This window comes from Ornithodoros turicata, unplaced genomic scaffold (genome assembly GCF_037126465.1).
Source record: "Ornithodoros turicata isolate Travis unplaced genomic scaffold, ASM3712646v1 ctg00000916.1, whole genome shotgun sequence".
Classification (NCBI taxonomy): Eukaryota; Metazoa; Arthropoda; class Arachnida; order Ixodida; family Argasidae; genus Ornithodoros; species Ornithodoros turicata.
Genome location: NW_026999418.1, coordinates 489,834 through 509,566, shown reverse-complemented (window position 1 = coordinate 509,566; position 19,733 = coordinate 489,834). Strand labels below are relative to the sequence as shown.

General features: G+C 44.5%; 1 protein-coding gene across 1 annotated transcript; it reads right to left on the bottom strand.

Annotated features, from left to right (window-relative positions):
• Positions 1-4,954: 4,954 nt before the first annotated feature.
• LOC135375706 (protein RFT1 homolog) lies at positions 4,955-9,813 on the bottom strand. The gene has a single exon (XM_064608362.1). It carries the CDS (start codon positions 9,546-9,548, stop codon positions 7,914-7,916), a length of 1,635 nt encoding a protein of 544 aa, XP_064464432.1. The 5' UTR covers positions 9,549-9,813; the 3' UTR covers positions 4,955-7,913.
• Positions 9,814-19,733: the final 9,920 nt, after the last annotated feature.

The window sequence follows — 19,733 nt, the reverse complement described above, 5'->3', positions numbered from 1 at the left end:
AGAGGTAACCTAGCATACAGTTGGCATTACTAATTATTGTTCTTGTGTGTTGTGACCAGGTAAGAGATGAATTTATATTGACACCAAGGTGCCGATATGATGAAACAGGTTCAAGTATGGTATTGTTAAGGTAGTAGGAAGGTGCTAAAGTATTAGTTCGAGAGACACTTAAAGCTTTACATTTGCTAGTATTTAGTTCCATTAGCCACGTGTTACATCAATTGGAGACTGCTGTTAGGTCATTCTGCAGCATAGCAGAGTTCTGGCTGTTGTTAATTTCACGGAATATTACGCAGTCATCAGCAAATAGGTGGACGTTACGGGAGACACAATCCGGGAGACCATTAATATACAGTAAAACCTCCAAAGCCAGATACCTCCCTATGTCAGACAAGATTTGATTGCACCGGCGGGCTCCCATTGAAAATACATGGGGACGAAATTCTCTATGTCGGACACCTCCCTATCCCAGAAGTAGCACAGGGTTTTCCCTGTTAAATCGAACGGAAGCCTGGCCCAATCATCTCAATCTCAGTCAATCTTTGCACAGAAAAGACCCAAAATGAGCGTGTGCCCTTGATTTTCACCTTTTTTTTCTTTCCTATACTGGTCTCAGCATTTTGTTGTTTTAGTTTTTGGTGTCCAAAAAGGGATACTGTCAGTCTACATTCTAACTATTCTTTAGTAGTGCGAGCACTTGTTTCGGGTTTGTCTAGAGCCTTTGCACGTGCAATGCACTAATCAAAAGTGGGCTGACATTTCAGAGACAAGTCTTTGAGCTTCATTCCAAGTGGGTTTAGACTCTCAAGCAAGCTACACGCTGCTGGAAAAGCTCCAAAGGTAATGCCATTGAGTGCAATACGCCTGGAATTGAATCTACTAAAATTAGCAATAATTATCAGTGAAGAGTGGATGGAGAGGTACCGGGTACCACTAACGACCGTAAATTGAAGAAGGGGGACATTTCTGACAACACAGCGGTGATCTTTTCCATTTTTTGTTTCCCTCGTATTCTGTAACTCGGACACCTCTCTAAGTAGGACACAATTCGGCTGCACCACGGGTGTCCAGGATAGGGAGGTTTCACTGTATATTAGGAAAAGAACAGGGACGGAGCCTTGCGGCATACCGGAGCAAACAGGAGGTGACGAGGACGCGTAGCTATTAGCGCTGACAAAGTGGGAATGATTATAAAGAAAGTGTTCAATTCACGCTACAAGATTGAGATCTACATTTAGGTTACTGAGTTTTAGAAGTAAGAGTTTGTGACATACCTTGTCAAAGGCTTTTAAGAAGTCAAGCCTTCAAGCCATCTGCATATGAGCAACGGCCCAGAATCAGGTGCAGCTTGTGAGTAAAGGATGTATGTCGCAAGAAAATGTTTTGCGGAACACATGTTGTACGTGAGAAAAAAAAAGAAAAAAAGAGTTGCTTCAGGGAAACTGGCTAGATGTGAATAAAGTATGTGTTCAAGTATTTTGCAGGGAATGCTAGTAAGCGATATGGGTCTGTAATTGTTGGGTGAATCTTTGCTACCAGATTTGTCAACTGGGACCACATTTCCCGTCTTCGAGTCCTCAGGAAGGGAGTGAGTGTCGAATGATTGCTGGAAGAGGTTTCCAGAATAATTGAGGAGTGCAAAGTGGTGCTTTTCAAGAACTTTGAAGTGATAAGATCAGCGCCAAGGCTTGATGACGGCTTCAGTGATTCAATTATATTAATTACGCCAGTGAGCTTGATTTGTATGGGACCCATTGGAAAGTAGATCCGAGGCTACATAACTGGAAGTGGCGAGTTAGCGGTGGTGATGAAATTGTTACAAAAATACAAAAACAGAATTCAGCACAAATGGACAGTCACTGTCGGGTACTGTTGACCCATCAAGTGAGGCTCAAGCTGTAAAGAACACCTGCACTATATCAGCTCCAGCAGAAAAGGAACAACAATTGTTTGTGTACATATACACAAATGGTATATCCCTAAAGCTGTTGACTTAGGATCTGCTTTCTGGTTCGCAAAATCGTTGCTGTCATCAATAAAAACCTCATTTCTAGTACCGGAGATGTCTGCACCATCACATGTATGCTATTCCCCACAGTACAAATATGGACTTTGCCAGCATAAAGTACTTTATTTCTCCCACCATGTAAAACACACTGGTAAAACATGCTGGTACGACAAACCAAGTAAATTACGTATGAAGTGTCAAAAAATTGTGTTTGAATTTTTTAGTTTCCAAATTTGTAAAAATATATGTAGATGGTAAGTACCACATCTCATGGTTCAGACCAATAGAGAACTATGCAAACCCTGATACACACGAGGGAGGCAGTAGTGCCAGGTGGTAGGGGTTCCTGGGTTCTGAGTAGTGGGGAAAATCTGCATCTGTGAGGTGCCTCATGTGGATGGAAGAAAGTCTGCTATAATGTCTAGATACTCATCACAGTACGAGGTGCACAGTTTGCTGTGAGCTATTTCTTTTGTTTTCTCTTTTGCTACTTGTTTCTGTATCTTTTTCTTTTTGTAGTAGCACAGATGTTGTACCTACTATTTATAAAAATTACCTAATCTGAGTAATTTTTAAATCCATTCTTTAAGCTGTAAATCTAGCACTGCATAGCAAACCATATATATATCTTCAGAATTGTTAAAAGAGCAATGAGGGGATGTTTAACATGGCTTGAAACCCTGCCTCATTCATCAAGCTGTGCATCAGGGGCCACCGTGCAAAATATTTTCGCTGTGCTGTGTATTCTAACTGGAGTCTGACATTTTCAGGTTAAATGTCTTTACTGGATTTGGGAGAGAAAAACTGCGTGCTATCTTTGAATCTGCAGTGTGGGGTGAAATCTGGTGCAACAGCATTCGGGCGTTACCGGGTTATTATGGTGCTGCTTTCTGTCCACCAAGCCGTGCAGGGTTAAAGTGCATATGTTGGTGAAACATACAGGGTGCCCCAGAAAACGTGTCATTGAATTATAATTAAAAAAAAACAGGGATCGAAACCGGAACTGAACACGAAATGAAAACCGGAAAAAAACGTTATTTTCTAACGAACACGAACCGAACCAGAACAATTTTTTTGCTTGTCCCGAACCAAACCGGACCTGAACTGAAAAAAATTCATGTCGTTACCAGTTCGGGAATCGGTTCAGAGGTGAAATAATTGTACTACCGACTGACCTTTTTTTGACTCACCTGAAACGGTTATCTCACACCTTTCTCAACCGGGTACGGGGAGCATAAGCTCGCTTTCATGAAGCAAAATTACTGCCCATGAACCGGTTAAACAGAGACCGAAAAAGCAACGGTTCCAATCCCTGTAAATATCCCGACCGCTGACCGATGTTTTTTTTTGTCTGTGTATGTGCGGGGGGTGTTCTCCCTGACCCGAACCAAACTGATATACCTGAACCGGTTCAAGCTGATAAATTAGGTTCAGGTTTAGCTCCGCTGAACCTGAACTGAACCAATATGCCCGAACCCGAACCGAAAAAAATACCACCACCTTGAGTCATGCGGTCAACGGCATTTGTTCTTACTAGGTTTTTGCCACCTCCTGATGTAAATATCATGTAACCTAAGCTTAATTTTTGCAAACTGAAGTAGGAAATTTGCCAAGTACGGGTCACTTTTTTACGCCATCACTGTGAAGAGCGTGTCCAATTTACTCAAATTAATGATAATTGACAGGGATATTCAGGAGCTATCGGATCGGAAAAAATAGCCGAATATCATGATCTACGGAGCTCCGACAAGACTGCACGCGCCAAATTTTTTCAGCACAATCGTCGTCCGAAGAAAGGAGGTTGGAAACCTAGACCACCCCGGCATTGCAGAAAGAGATAACACAGGAATGGCTTATCGCATCCGACTTTCGCTGGGATAATGCTTTCCCTCGCCCAATTTCAGGAACTGTTACTTTTTCTACAATCACACTGTGGACTGCATTTGGAACCTCCTTTCGTTGGACTGAGAGCGATCGCGTTCAAAAAGTTATGGTGAGTTATTGTCCGGTGCCCCGAAAAGCATGATGTTTGACTATTTTTTCCAATAGGATAGCTCGTGAATAGCCCTGACAATTATCATTCATTTGAGTAAATTAGACACGCGGTAACACGAGGTAACGGGACACTGGAAACAGCAGTATTTACGGAAGTGTGCCTCTAGGTTTCCGATATGACACGGCGTGGTGCCATCTTCGGTCTGGGCTCGATGGGCATCCATGTAAACGGTGGTGTATAGTTGGTATGGTCTGCTCTCCGGTTTCGACTCGATGCGATACGCTTGTGTCGTATTCACGTCAACGTGGCGCTATGCAAACTAAAGTTGCAGTGTTGAAGGGGGAAAACACAGGACAAACAAAGACAGGAAAGCTGAAACTTGCAATGTACGTGCAAGTGCAAAAAAAAGGAAGAAATGAAACAGGACTAAGGAAGCGTGCATCTCTCGCTTAGTCCTGTTTTTCTTTGGACTTGAACGTACATTGCAAGTTTTTCATCCTCAAAATGGTGGGATTACTGCCCTAACTCACGTACCATGTACTTGACAAGTACAGTAGAACCTCTGTCTAGTGAACCTGACGATAACTCTAAATTCTTAATAATAATAATAAGCCTCCCGAAACACTGATTATGCCCAAAAAGAAACTAAAAAAACCAGGACCCCTAGTTATTTGTAAGGGCAATTCGAGGCCATATTCGTATATTCTGTTTTTGGCACTTGCCAATTGGGGTGCTGCCCTTTTTGTATTTCGTCCGAAACTGAGTACAGCCCCCAAAATGTTGCATTTGCTGCTACGTACAACTCACGCAGTATGTGTTCCAAAAACACTATTTTAACTGCTCCAGAGTCCAACTTTTTCTGCTCAAAGTGCAAAAGCTCAGACCCCACTTTCACCCTTGCAGGTACACTGTTTTCACAAGTGGAGTGTGTTTCACACATGCTCTGCAGGTCACTGGTGCCCATTGTTCTTTCACAGGGGCTCATTTTATTTGTTGCAGAACACATCACGGGAAAACACAAAGGAAAAATATGAATGTCACCTCAGTGCTCGTTTAAGCTGTATTGTAAAAGTTCACGTGTCTTTGAAGTCCAGTAGACACCTACCTAAGGAACATCGTGAAATCGACAGATGGAGAATGTCGCCATTTCTCTAGTCGAATTCCTCCACGTAGGTTATGGGTTGCTTGTTTGTATTGACAGTACTCACAAATAAGTTGACAGTTGTAGTTTCTTGGTGTCTTCGAGAACATGCGCATCACATTCCCAGTCCACCACTCAAACAAAAGACAGCTTCCACTTAAGGGTTGCATCATCTTGGAAGTCAGTGTCATAATCCCATGCGGAATGTAGTTTGTGAGTAAGACATAGTTTTGCGTAAGCCTTATGGAGAAACACCACATGTACTTCCTATGCTCATGAACACGGAAGAGTTCAGTAGCTGTCCTTGGAAAAAGCGTCAGAAAATATATGGGCTGACCGGTAGACTGGAGTTTAAGAAGGCCATACGACTACCAAGCAGGTGTGTCTGATACAACAAAAATTTGTGACTGAAAAACAACTTGACGAGTCATGAAATTTGAACCACGACAAGAACACTGCTCTCAATGGCCACTACTGTCATCCCTGAGGAAGGAGACGAACTGACTCCAAAAAGTCTGACATCCCCTTCTGAACCTTGGTCGGAGATTTTCACTACTTGACTACGACTTAATAGTTGTAGTAACGAAAATCTATAAGAATAAATCTGTAATATGTAAGCAGTTATACAAAACTCTTAAGATATGAAATGCTGTCATTGTTGTTACTTTGATTTTATTACTCTCTTAGTTGCTACTGGGTGGTTTCACAGGACATTAAAAAAAAATTTGCTTCAGAGATGGTCGAAATTACGTATCGAACGACACTGAGTTACGAACGTAACTTCAACCATCTCTGAAGCAACATTTTTTTTTTTATGTGCTGTTTTGAGTCGTCATGAAGAACGTTTGTGAGTAAAATGAACGATGTGATGAGTGGGAATATATGGGACACACGCTGTCGAATGTACGCATTTTCCGTAGATACCCTTCACAAAAAGACCGTTGGGGGCGTTGCCCTAATTCACAATACGATGTACTCGCTATGCGGAGAAAGGACATTTCGAGCCAAACACAATGATGTAGCCTACGTTCGAGTATCACAACTGGGGGCCCGAGTTGTGAGGTTCCCAAAATGTACCATATTTTACAAATGAGACAACTTAGCAATTTTTTATCTCCTCAAAGGCAAACTTAGGATCCTCAGAACATAGGGTGCAATGCAACCCACACCAGACAATATGTGAAAAAAAAAATCAGCTGAATATGTCGAATAGTTATGAAGATACGTGGCATCAAACTGCACAGGAAGTGCAATGGTCGAAATGCCCACATCTAAATGATAATTCATTAAAAAATAACCACCAATTATTTTGAAGTACTTTCAGTGCCAATATACCTCCTAGGGACAGGCTTTAATATGTGTTTGAAAGAAACAAGTTGGAGAGGTCGACCGGACCACCCTGCCTGATCTGGTGTGAGATCACCCTACTCTATTCTCAAGTCCTTTACTCCACTGCTGTTGTTGCTTGCAGCGCCGGTGTACCCAAACGTCTGCATTATTGATTGCATCAAAAAATAATTCGTGGCCCTGGAGTGCAGTGGAGTAGAGTGTGTACAATATAATTAAACTGATATTGGAGTAATACATAATGATCCTAATAACTGCTTTGTATACACAACAGACAAACACACAACAGTCCCTAACAGAACATTCTTGCAGGCCAACCAGGGAGATGCATTTCGTCACTTTTGAAATTGTGATTTAATAACCAGAGAAGGCAACATGGAATGTAGTTTACTGACTGAATGAATAGGTGTCTATTGTGTTGGGGAAGCTGGAGCATCACAGGGGTGGATCAGAAATCTGCCCAGCTGAAACTCAAGATGAACGTTTCAATTGATATCCTAAGAACCATAAATCGAGAAGTTACCCATCAAAAAGAACTCGTTACGAACTAAGCTACCGTGTGAAAAATATAAGTAAGTAACAAAGTTCTTCAGCCTGAAACGTAACTCGCAGTTACGAAGTTACTTGAAAAAAAGAACGAGTTACTTCCAAGTTACTTCGGACACAAAATAGCACTACACAGGTGCAGCGCGCATGAGCAGTTGAGTTCAACGTCGAGTTGCCAGTGGAGGAGTGCAACACTCTTAGATCGTTTTCGTTGATGTCCAACAATTCGAACGCTTTGCATCTTACTCCCTGTGGGTGCAAAATGATTCAGCTTCTGAATAGAACACTGGCATTGATTGACATCACATCTTATAGCGTAAAATGCCATGACAGATCCATAGAGAAAGCAAGAAAATATGTGGACGTGAGTGAAAAGCGAATTAAAAGTAACTTGGAACTTAGCTCAAGATACTTTGGCAAAGTTACCTGAAAAAGAAGAGAGTCCTTTCATGTTACCACGGTGCGGAAATATCGAGGTAAGTTACAGAAAAAAGGAACTTAGTTACAGTAACGAGTTACGTCGAACTCTGCTAAGAACTGACAAGATGGTGTATATGCAGGCCAGTTGGTGGGTGAACTCCATAATGTAAAATAAATGTAATAAAATGTTACGATAATATAAAATGTAATAACGTAAGAGCTTTTTCGTGTCTTCCCTCTGTGTGCCCAGGCTCGGGCTTTTACATTGTGGAAGCCTAAGAACTGCATATTTCGTGCGCATGAACGTCGAAATCCTTCAAAAATTTGTCTCACCATCACAACATGCAATGCCCGACACACCACTCCATTCAGCAGATTGGAAACTCACCACCTATGCTGATCAGTTTATTTTGTGAAGTCAGTTTAATATCGTGGCTGTCATGAACAACAGCATATCACTTCACTTTTGCCTCCCTCTGATCTTTCGCTCTACCTCGATAAAATGTACTTAAGAACGTAATCAGAGGCCTTTCTTTTATAAAGATACTGAACATAACGAGCAGAAAGCAAATTGCTCCGAATGCCACATGGATCACCCACATTAACGCGCCTTTGCTGCAACAGAACAAGAGCTGCGATACTGAAGTTACAACGAAAGCTAAGGCGCACGTCAGCAACACAGCTCGATGTGGAAATATCCCTCTCAGCGGCCTGTGGGCAGTCTGTTTGTAATAATCTTTGATGAACAACAAACCGTGCACGATGCGTGCGGCCATATTGAGGCAGTTTGCCATTATAAATCCCACGCTTCCAAAATACAAAGTGAAGCAATAGGAGGCTGCGAGAAACAACACAGAAAACATTGCCAGTCTGCGGCTGTGCCTGTCTAGATCGTTTTTTGTCATGGCTGCAAACACAAAACACTCCACGATGCCGTTCAACGCCAGGAACAGCACGTAACCGCAGTGCCACCTCATCAACGATGGCCCGACTCCTTCGCTGAGGACGGTGCCTCCGTACAGGTGCAGCAGCAGCGTGGAGTAGGACTGCCCAAAGGTTAGGATGATGGTCCCAAGAAGGGTCATCAATTTGAGCAGCTGCTCGAGGACGCTCGCGCTCAGCGTGACATCTTCCGCCTCTTGGTTAGATACGTCCACATCCCGTTTCAGGACCTGGGCGAAGAACAGGTAACCGCTCTCTTCGATGGGTTGAAATATAAACCTCGCTGCTAGAGATCCAAGGTTGTTGACGGCGTCATATACTCCTTCCTCTGCAAACGTGAGCACATTGAAAAGGGTCATCACGTATCTCTCGCCTTCGGTGAGCACTTGCTTGATGACAGTTTGCTTCATGAAGCTCCAGGTAAGTCGTGCAGTTGACGACTCTATCTTGTATTTACTCGGACGATACACAGGTACAAGGCTGGCGAGCGACTTGATTGGTAACGGGTTCGCCTTTTTCTGTGCCGACGAGCCAATTTCGACGTAAAAGTACACGTAAAATGCGCACGTGTAGAACATCGACGCTGCTATTTGTGAAACACTAAAAACCTTAATAGCTGAGCTCGGGTATAATGTTATAAGAACGGACATTAGGATGCAGCGTAACGCTAGAGAACCGCCTTCTATGAACACCTTGAGCCTGACGTAATGGAACGCTTGGCCAATAATATAGAGCGGCTCGGCAAGCAGCTCGATCATAACACATGTCACAGTCGTGCACACTCCCATAGTGTAGTTAGGCATAACTTCAGGGTCCGGAGTACGAAGCACGAATATCCACAGGCAGCCCAGCGGAACCCCGATGACGGCGGACACTGGCAGGCACAGCCAGACGAGGTTTATCACCGCGGTCCAGTCGTGTGCTTTACTGTTGCTAAGGCAAGCTCGTCGGAATCCTTCTCTGCTGAGGAATTGCACGGTAGTGTAGAGAAGTACGAGGCGGACGTTTATAACGCCCAGGACATGTTTGCTTATGTGACGCAAAATATAGGCGTTGAGAACGAACGTCAATATCCTCGTAGCCACCTGCAGTATAATATTGTACGACGCTGATTTCGCAGCAGTAGTAGCAAGGTTTTTCGCTGACATTGTCACATTCGCAAGAGCGACACTTGAGCACAAGGGTGAGTCGACGTCAGCGTAATACTCGTCGTATTTGTAGGCTCGTCAGCATTTCCTACGAATGTTTCATGGTGTGGACAGAAGAGGACGATTCCTTCAAAATGCACAGCAAAATTTCCAACTCATGTATCTCAAGTTCTGAAAATATTTGTTATAAAAAGTGGAAATGAAAAACCCGGTAAAAACACACGATGGGTGCCGCCATGTTAGCACCAATGTTATCAGCAAGGTTTCAACAGGTGGCTACATCTAGCGGGTTATGAGTGGCGGGGGGTGGAAGATCGGAACCGAAACTGAACCTGAACCGAAAACTGCTAAAAACTCGTATTATTCGCTAAACCGGAACTGAACCGAACGAAAATATCATTTTTCTCGCCTCGAACCGAACCGGAACTGAATCGAAATAAATTTAAGCGGTTACCGGTTCGCGAAACGGTTCAGACCACTGATCTCTATGGTTCAGACGTAACCACTGATCTCTATGTATAAAGGCTGAATCGCGCATGGGAGAGGGGCTCGTGGGGGAGAGGCGTGCCAGTCCTCCTCAGGTAACCGAGGATGCGGCTGTAGAGTATGTACCACTGCGCCAATCTACAACGTTGCAAGCTCATTGGCCCAGACTGTGCGCGCGCTCCGATTGGTCGACAACGTTTTGAAATCGCATTTTGTACGCGCGCATGTGTGTGCAGCGTCCCGGCGGCCGTTTCAGCAGTTTCAGCATAGTTTCGAAATAGCTCGCATCAGTCGGCACGGCGTCAGTCTTCTTGTGTTCCGTGTTTCGGTGATGTCAATCAGCAGAACAGTTCGTGATTCTACGCGTGTTGTGCTGTTCCTGGACACGACTGTTATCCCACGTAGTCTATCAACTACGGAACTGGAATGCTTCGTGGGCTGGTGCGGTTGGAGCGTGAAGAACGCGTTCGGGCGCCGTCGGATTTTGAGGCCTGACAACAAAGACAGGATTACGATTACGTGCCACACAAGCGCCTTTTCCGCTTTGCAAACAACGAAAGAAGATGCTCATCATAAAATCGGCCGGCAAGGCGTCCTCTTGTGTTCCGGTTTCAGTGATGTCAATCGGCAGAACAGTTTGTAGAAGTGTTCGCTGGTTTATTCAAGCGTCAATGTGATTCAACGTGTGTTGTGCTGTTCCTGGGCACGACTATTATCCCACGAACAGTCTATCAACTCTGGAACTGGAATGCTTCGTGAGTAGGAGCGATTGGAGAGTGAAGACAAGCGCGGGCCCCGTCGGATTTCGAGAGCTGTGTGTTCGTTTTGCTTCAAGTTCGAACTTAGTTACAGTGCGTCAGCAACGTAGTGGACTTTGTATTCATAGTGCACCCATGTATCAGATCTTTGAACCAGTGCTTTGTGTCAAATAAATATTTCTTTTAGCCAAAAGAAGCTTCAGTTATTTTGAATATCGGGTAACGGCGGTAGGCGTGAAATCCGGTAGAAGTCGATGGTAGCCAGAACCGGTCGAAAGGTCAGCCAAAGTTAAGGCTCCTGATTGGCCGACTGGCATTGCATAATTTCTACAACGTTGCACTCTCATTGGTCGTGTGCCCAGTGTTGTGTGAATTATCTCAAACTATGGGCTCTATGGGGAGCTGTTGGAGCCTGGGCGTGCCTTCGGGCCGCCATGTTGGTGGGCCGTAAAGTGCTGTGTGTGCCCATAGAAAACAATGGGAGGCAACAGAGATTGTGAGTATTTATTGCGCAGCAAGCATTGGTCGTTGTTTGTCATCACAGAATTTTGTAAGGTGCCAGTATACTGATGTATCCTAACAGAGTTTCACAGGTGTCCTGCCGTTCGATTCTTAATTACGTTATGTTTTGCATTCCGAAACTAGACCGTCACTGCAGTGCAGCGCTGGGGATTGTACTACAGCACGTTTCCCAGCCAATATTTCAATAAGAAACGACTTGAGGTTAACAACAACCATGTATATAATACCCCGTACTACGTTCTGGACAAAAAATGTTCCATAAAGAACGGTCCGGGAAAAGATATACTCGCATGGCAGAAAGAGATCGTTCTGTAGAATCACAGCCGTTGTTTTAGCCGTGTATGCGTTTAGTATGATTTATATCAAGCATCGCCTTAGAAAGAGTCTTTTAGTAAACGACAGCGGTGCTTTGCCTCGCAAATAGGGACACACCGAAGCAGCCCAAATAATTACTTTACGCAATTAGATCACACTCGTTAGGACAGTTAATCAGGTAGTGATGTAAGCTTAATCAATTAAGTTACTTAGAAAGTGGTAACACCTCCTTGAGACACAGGACTTATCTCTTTTTGAAGTACAGCCCTTCTATGTCTGTTTGCTTCTTCCTTTATTTGTTCTGATTATTTGCAGGCGCGGTTGTGCCAAACTGAATGTCCTTCTCCAGCACTCACATGCTTTTGTTGAATACAACTGCAGCGTGAGAAAAGCTGCTTGGGGACGGGGTCCTGCTATCCAGTGCTCACTTTGTCATGCTTGTTATGTGGAGCATGTTCCAAAAAATGCAGCTCCATGTATGGTCTTCAAATTGCAACAGGACTATTTGGAGCTTGAAACAGTTGTGATTTTGTCATTTTGGCCCTCGTGTACCCAGTCTGTGAAACGCAAAAAAAAAGTCTAGCACGATATGCTTTTCTAATGAAGATCACTGATGATGAGTAAAGAGAATATACGAGTTCAAGTTTATTCAATATTTTATATCATTCATTATATTATTCAACATTTTATGTCAAGTTTATACAAGTTCAAGATTTATTTCTTGCACTTATGCGTTTCAGGATACAATGAACGTGCAGGGAGGTCGCAAAAGACTACATTTATTGTTTTGTGACCTTGCTACAATGGCAATATATATTTTAAGAATGACAATGGTCAGGTACGCTCTCTAAATTTGTAGCACTCAATTTTAGGTTGGAATGAGCAATGAATAGCAACTTCCCTCCTGATATTTTCTCATATATGCTAAATTTTAAATTTAATGTGATCGAATATGTGATAATATAATAATAATATATAAGAATATAATATGTGATAAATGAATGTGATCAAAAGTAGATGTAAACAACATGAGTAGCCAGAGAAGTGCATTCTCAATAAATAATTTTCTTCTTATAGCGTATATGTGCATGCCTATTAACTGAAACAATTATCACAGTTCCCTGACAAGTTTTAATTTCTGAGAGTGTACTGTAGACGCTGCTTAGATCTACAACAGTTCATACAAGGTATTATATACTGTGAATGCCTTTAAAAATCCCATGTGAAACATATGCCTTTACTTTCTGGAGGTGCTGTGGTAGTCAAAGTTTGTGGGCATTGCGCAGGTTCTGTACCCATTTCTTGAGTATGTCGAGGCAGCTGTGAAGTAACCTGCATTGATGATGATTATTCCAATTTTTTATTCCAATTTTTATGGTGCATCAACAACAACGCAAATAATACATTAGAACATTTGTTTGGGTGCAACCAGTTAAAAATGAATATGTCGTTTAATAAATGCATTGGACAAATGTTAAAACATCAGTTTAAAACATGGTTGATAATCCCTGTATCTTCTAAAAATTAAAAAGATTAAAAGCTATTCTAAAAAGAATATGGGGAACTCTTCTAAAAAGAATTATAATCTCTAATTATTATATTGCAGGGTGAAGGAGCCTAAAGTCTAAGGTGTGTTTCTGATGTGAACATGTAAGAAAATATGCAAAACGGAGAGAGGCTAACCACAGTGCGTGCACTGAGGTTGTTCCTTCCTGTAAAGTAGAAACCAGTGGATGAGGAACGTGATACTTACGTGTACACCCAGCCATATCACACTGCACAGATTATTCACTGGGTAGCCCTCATGACGAAACCTGTATTGAGAGACCACTTTTGCCTTAAAAACTGCTAGAAATAGCACGACACGCTACAAATTATTACTATCGTAACAAGCTGACGATACAGCTCAGACACAAAGGCGTTATTCAAGTCGCGCCACACCACCGTTACGTAGGATTCTTTGTCACAAATCAAACCAAGGCACAAAACTATACCAATACATGAAAAAACGTGACAATCGTGGTCTCATTATGACGTAATACCGAACTTGTGCGCGAAGGTAATTCAAAGAAATGAATGTGGCACTTGCTTCCGCAGAGAACACCGTGTACCATGCTAGCAATGCATGCAAAAAAGCATTCGAGTGCTCGCACATATATTGATGACAACACTACCTGTGCAGTGTAACATGTTCTTTCAAGCATATTATGCACTCAAACTGTATATGCCGCCGGGTAAAATGCAAGTGTGCTCGATTGAACGTCGGAAGAGCGATCAAGCAACCTGCATCCAGTGCTCGTTTTGGGCAAAAAAACATTTCATAATGGTCAACTAAATATAGAGAATGGACACCTATGTATTCCTTGATAAAGAGTGACTCATCTGTATAAATTTAGGCCCTGTAACCTTGCCAGTACGGTTGGTACGACCGTAATTGCAAGAAGTTGCCATGATCGCTGCGGCGACTGTTGTGGGTACAGTAAGATGGCGGCCGGTTTCTTCACGCTCGCGCTCCCTATCCGCGATCCAGCCTTTTACAATCGAGATCAGTGGACGTAACGTGCTTTGCGAGAGTTCGGAAGTACGACTTACACAGAGGATTGAACCGCGTTGCCAAACAAATACGAAACCGGAACTGAAGAAAACAAAACTGCATCCGAAGTATTTCCTCCTTGGAGCTATGGCGTTCAGTCGGTTGCGTAAAGGCCTGTTCTGACATATTCGCTCCGAGATCGAACGGTGTCGGCACGCTGCGGAGAACGGGTAGTGTGGACGCGTCGTTTGCTTTAACACGTTTATTCCGCATTCAGTGCAGTAGGTGGAACATTGGGAAACCGAACTGTATCGTACCCAGGGATCGGAACCGGAACTGAACCCGAACCGAAAACCGGAAAAAACCGTTATTTTCTGACGAACCCGAACCGAACCGAACCCGAACAATTTTTTTGCTTGTCCTGAGCCGAACCGGAACTGAACCGAAAAAAATTGATACGGTTACCGGTTCGGGAATCGGTTCAGAGGTGAATTAATTGTACTACTGACTGACCTTTCTTTTTGCTCACCTGAAACGGTTATCTCACACCTTTCTCTTACAATCGTGTACGGTGAGCGTAAGCTTGCTTGCATGTAGCAAAATTACTGCCCGTGGACCGGTTAAACCGAGGCCGAATAAAGTAACTGTTCCAATCCCTGTAAATGCCCCAACCGCTGACAGATTTTTTTTGTGTCTGTGTATGTGCGGGGGTGGGGGGTTCTCCCTAAGCCGAACCCGAACCGAACCGAACCGATATACCTGAACCGGTTCAAGCTGATAATTTCGGTTCAGCGGAGCTAAACCCGAACCGAACCAATATGCCTGAACCCGAACCCGAACCGGACCGAAAAAAATACCGGTTCCGATCCCTGATCGTACCATCGCGGCACAAGCGATGTTCCGATGAATATACACAAGAATGACGGAAGAGAACACTAAACTTCAAACATCGGCCTGTTACGGAATGCTGGTTCCATTCGTTGCGTTAGTATAGCCCAGATATAGAAACACAACTACGTCTGTTCGGTATGAAGGTGAGAAACACACTCTGACTTTACTGGATACAGAACCAGAAACTCTCACAAGGAGAGAGAGAGAGAAAGGAGGGGGGAAAGGAAACGCCAGACTAAACAAAACACGAAGCAGAGATATTCTTCGACTCCGATCCGATTTCGCCGTGGCGTGATGGGTCTCGGGGTCATGCACACAAACTCGGTGCGAGATATATGGTGTCATCGTTCGCAGTCCCCTGAAGGGGCCTCACACAACAGGCCCACGTGTTATCCACACTAGAAAGGTGTCAGTGTCTCCCCCTATAGGCCGATCTCGCAGGGAATAGCAGCGCGCTAAATAGCGCTACAAAACAGCGCGCAAAAACAGCGCTCACTGTTATCGGACAGTTCACACTTGCAAAGTGGCGGAGATTACTGAGTGCAAGTTCGGCGGTCGTTTATGGTCACTCCCGTCATGGCGTCTCCAGATCGTGTTCGACAGCATATGGACGAACAAGTTCGACCAACTCACTGAACGAAAAATTACCAGAGATTTTGGATGATAGACTCGCCGGTTCCAATGTGGTCGCCGTGCCGTGAAATGCGGAAGCAAAACAACTCCACGACTTCCTCGACGTCATCGCTGAAAGGTCTCCCCATTGACCAACAGGAATATAGTGCTAATATTAGCGCCGAAAATGTTGACACGAGCTCAACCCCAGCGAACGCTAATTTTTAGCGGTTTGGAGCACTGCGAGGAGGAAAATATCGCGCTATATGGAAAATCGCTTTATGTCTGAACTGGCCTTTAGGTCTTCCTTCTGGCAGTTGCAGGCTTTCCTTCGGTCATCACCACCACCGCCACCTTGTACGCCAAGTTTTTATTTTGGGCTGTGAAAATAACGGCCAGTCCCTGAGCAAGTTGTAAGAGGGTGTATACGATGAGTGAACATGAGAGCATGCAAGAGTATGCTAGCAGTGGCGTCGCTATAGGGTACGCGTCAACCGATGCGGGGGCGTCACCCCCGACCCCATGCCTCCTTTAACGGATCCCTTTCCGTGCCAGGCGACTCATGATAAATAAACATATTACACAACACTCAGAAAAAAAATAATGTGCCTCGTAGAGGGCTCCTCATGTTGTTTTTGACGTCATCGTGCCGCAGAGAACGGGAGGAAGCGGCAGTATTGGTGCGGCGCGTCACCCCTTCCGTCGCTTCACCCGGTGCGGACCGCACCCCCCTTGTGACGCCACTGTGCTACCGTAACGTTGCATCTGAAATGCAGGTCTGTAACACGGAGTGCTGCTGTGACCCACTGCTGTGCCGGCAGCAACAATAAGGAAAAGTACATTTGTGTTACTTATGAATCGTAAGTATGTGCTTGCTTTTAAACCATGGTAATCTGCTCAAAATAAACTTTCCTGAGACGGTTAGAACAGGTTTAAACCGGTTCGAACAGGTATTTTGCGCTGCTGCGGAGCGGAACTGGAAACGAACCATTGTACCCGAACTCGAACCCGAACCGAAAAAAATAACGGTTCCGATCCCTGCAGGGAACCACTTTCTTCTGTACGATGATGGCAGTGATTTATACAGACCCCCCTATACTCCTAACCCCCCCCCCCCAAATCTAGAGAAAACCCCCTACAATTTTGTGAGATTGCGAAATATTTTGTCAAAAGCATGTAAATACATCCCATTGTAAAGCTCCCGCCCCCCGCCCTAAGGAAAACCGCTTCTGGGTAAAGTACTGGCGGTGATAGGGACAACCAAATCGGCAAAATTGGGAAGTTAAAAATTGTCTAGTGACAATAATGGAACAGTCTTTGTAAAATTCAGGGAGACTACCGGGTATAACGATTTCCTTTTGCCTGTTGTCATTTTGCGGAGGAGGGGGGGGGGCGAAGCGGGCTTCGGTCCAAGAGCAAATGTCTGAGTGTGTGTGTGGGGGGGGGGGGGGGACATGAGCACGGTTTCCCCGATGAGCTCATCCATGTTATGCCTGTACACGGCACTGTCGGGTCATGATCCGTCTTCCTTCTTGCAGGGCGACTTTTACGCCTTCTACTTTTGCCGTGCGTGGAATTTCTGACAGCTGCTCAAGCAAAATTTTCTTGCATACGTTTTCTAGCGTTTTTGTTACGCTCATTGAGTACACTCATTCCAATACTCGCAGTGATCTGTGTCTGATTGACATGGGCCAGAAAGAATAGATGTAATTATTGTATAGGTAGGTTGTATAAAGTAACTGTCCCTTGAAAGACTAGAGACTGTTGTGTGTGCGTCTCACATTTTTTATTCGATTTCGACTCTGAAATCACGAGTGAAACAAAATCAGATTGAGAACAATTCCTAAACTAAAAATTCCTACCTAAAAAATATGTCATTTCGCACTGCGGACCGTGTTATGAACTCTTCTGCAATGGCATCAAGGTGTAATTTGTGGGCGAGCTCTTTGTGGCCGTGCAGAAACGTCACATGGTTCAGTCAGGCTTGGGCCATTGTTGATCTCAAATATGTTTTGATGCGACGGAAGGCAGGAGAACGATCTTTCTGACGTGCACGACGTCAGTGGGTCAGTGCGACTTTTAATAGTTCTGTCAATTCTGGTAAAAAGGTCTCTCATATGGCAGCCGAGAAGAGTTCTGCAACATCTTAAAGTGTTTTCAAGGGCACGACGCAACGCTGCTTAGCAATATCGATCGCCATGTCCCGGTGTAACTCAAGACGTCCCGCATGAAAATCTGCACCGTTAAAGTTAGATATGTACGTATGATATATGAACGATAACGTATGAACGATATTAGATATGATGAAAAGTTAGATATGTACATATGATATTAGATATATGTGTCGTTTCTTCCTATGACGAAGCTCTCAACGCGAACCATATGTTGCCACAGAGCTGGTGGGTATCTATCAACTACCGATGATTGCACGATGCCAACTACATCGTAGTAGCGCTGTCGATACGTGTCTTCCGCTGGCTGGAACGCGTGAGCGTCCGCTCCCGCATCATACTGCCATGGCACCTTTCTTTGCCTCGAAACCGCAACACGTAACTCTTCAATGTCAAACTTCTTCGCCTCCGTTGGCGTTTCGTTACAGAAGCGCGAGAAGCCGTGCCTAAGTTCAGTAATACTCCCTTTGACACTTTTCACCATTTGTTCTGCTTAGTAAAATCTCAATCCCGGTTCCTGTCAAGCTGAGCTCGCGGTCCCTATAGTCCCGAGACGCCGCTTAATCAGATATCGTTCCACCGGCGTGCGACCTCTGGCACATGTAAAACCAAACAAGTCGCGGTTACACTACATCATATGTACCTCGTGTAGCTGAGTCGAGCTAGAGAGCGCCACGTCTATAATGACACCACGTCGTGGCGATTCATAAAAACGCATCGGACAGCGGACTCCTGCCACTTAATAAATTTGAAAAAGTAGACAAATGTATGTTGCGCGACATTCACGCTATCAGGGTTGCCTATCAGGAAGGCAGACTGCTTAGTTAAACAACGACCACCGCCACTACCGGGCCGACTTTGTGTGACTTGTAGGCCGATGAAAAAAACAAAAAAACTAGGAAACTTTTTTAGACACCGTAGTGCCACTGTGAAAATGCGAGTATTGGTGGTGGTGGTGATGGCGAAAGGGCTCGCCGTTGTCGGCCTCACAGAGGTGGGCAACGTCACGATTGACGCCCTGAGGAATGTGCGTCCTGGGCCGACTTCTAAGGGAAATGTGCCGACATAAGCCTGAAAGCGTCTGAGAAAAACCCACACTGTAAACTGAAAAACACCCGTATGGGTGTAAAAGGCTTTTCCTATAACTCACACCACTTTTTGCACCGCATGGTCTGGAACACCCTTCTTAGAGGGTGTATTCTGTGTAAAATACCCTTTGAAGGGGTGCTTTTCCTTGAAAATGCCTAGTTTTGCACCCTTTAAACACCCCTTTAGGAGGGTGTTTAACACTCTTACACCCTTTCGAAATGATGTAAGCTCCCGCGGCAGCATGCCGAGCCATGCAGTCCGACGTTTTTGCTTGTATGGCAACAACTACCCTATAGAGACGGCACATGCAGTTCCAGCCGTGGTTCCCCCCGCAGAACCTAAACTGGAGCGCAGCCCGTCACTGGCAACCCTCATCGTCCTAGCAACACTGAGTGAACAAAAAACAAAACAAAAAACAATGAAAATGAAATGAAAGCAAAACAGTTCGACATGCGTAAGGGAAGAGGTGAAGATCGCAACATCGTAACGCCGTCCGTGCTCGTGAAATGAGCGGCGTTACGATGCTGCCATATTCAGACGATGCCAGTAATGAGCCCGGGCATCCCCGGTAGTTGTGGGGGAAAATTTATTCACGGGTGGCCTAGGCTCACTGGCCGGGTGGCATGGGTGGCCGGTAAATTGGCGTACCAGATTGATCATATACTGAAATTCAGTTCGTTGGAGTACGTTCGCTAAGCTTGCGACAAAAGTCGTCTGTAACGGTGATGAAAATGTGTCTTTGCAATTAACACGTACGCCTGTAACGAGTCAAAGATATCAGCGAGCTTCCTGACATCCCTCCCTGTCA

Excerpts from the sequence above, each read along its gene's own strand:
- LOC135375706 (XM_064608362.1), bottom strand. The coding sequence starts at position 9,548 with ATGTCAGCGAAAAACCTTGCTACTACTGCTGCGAAATCAGCGTCGTAC.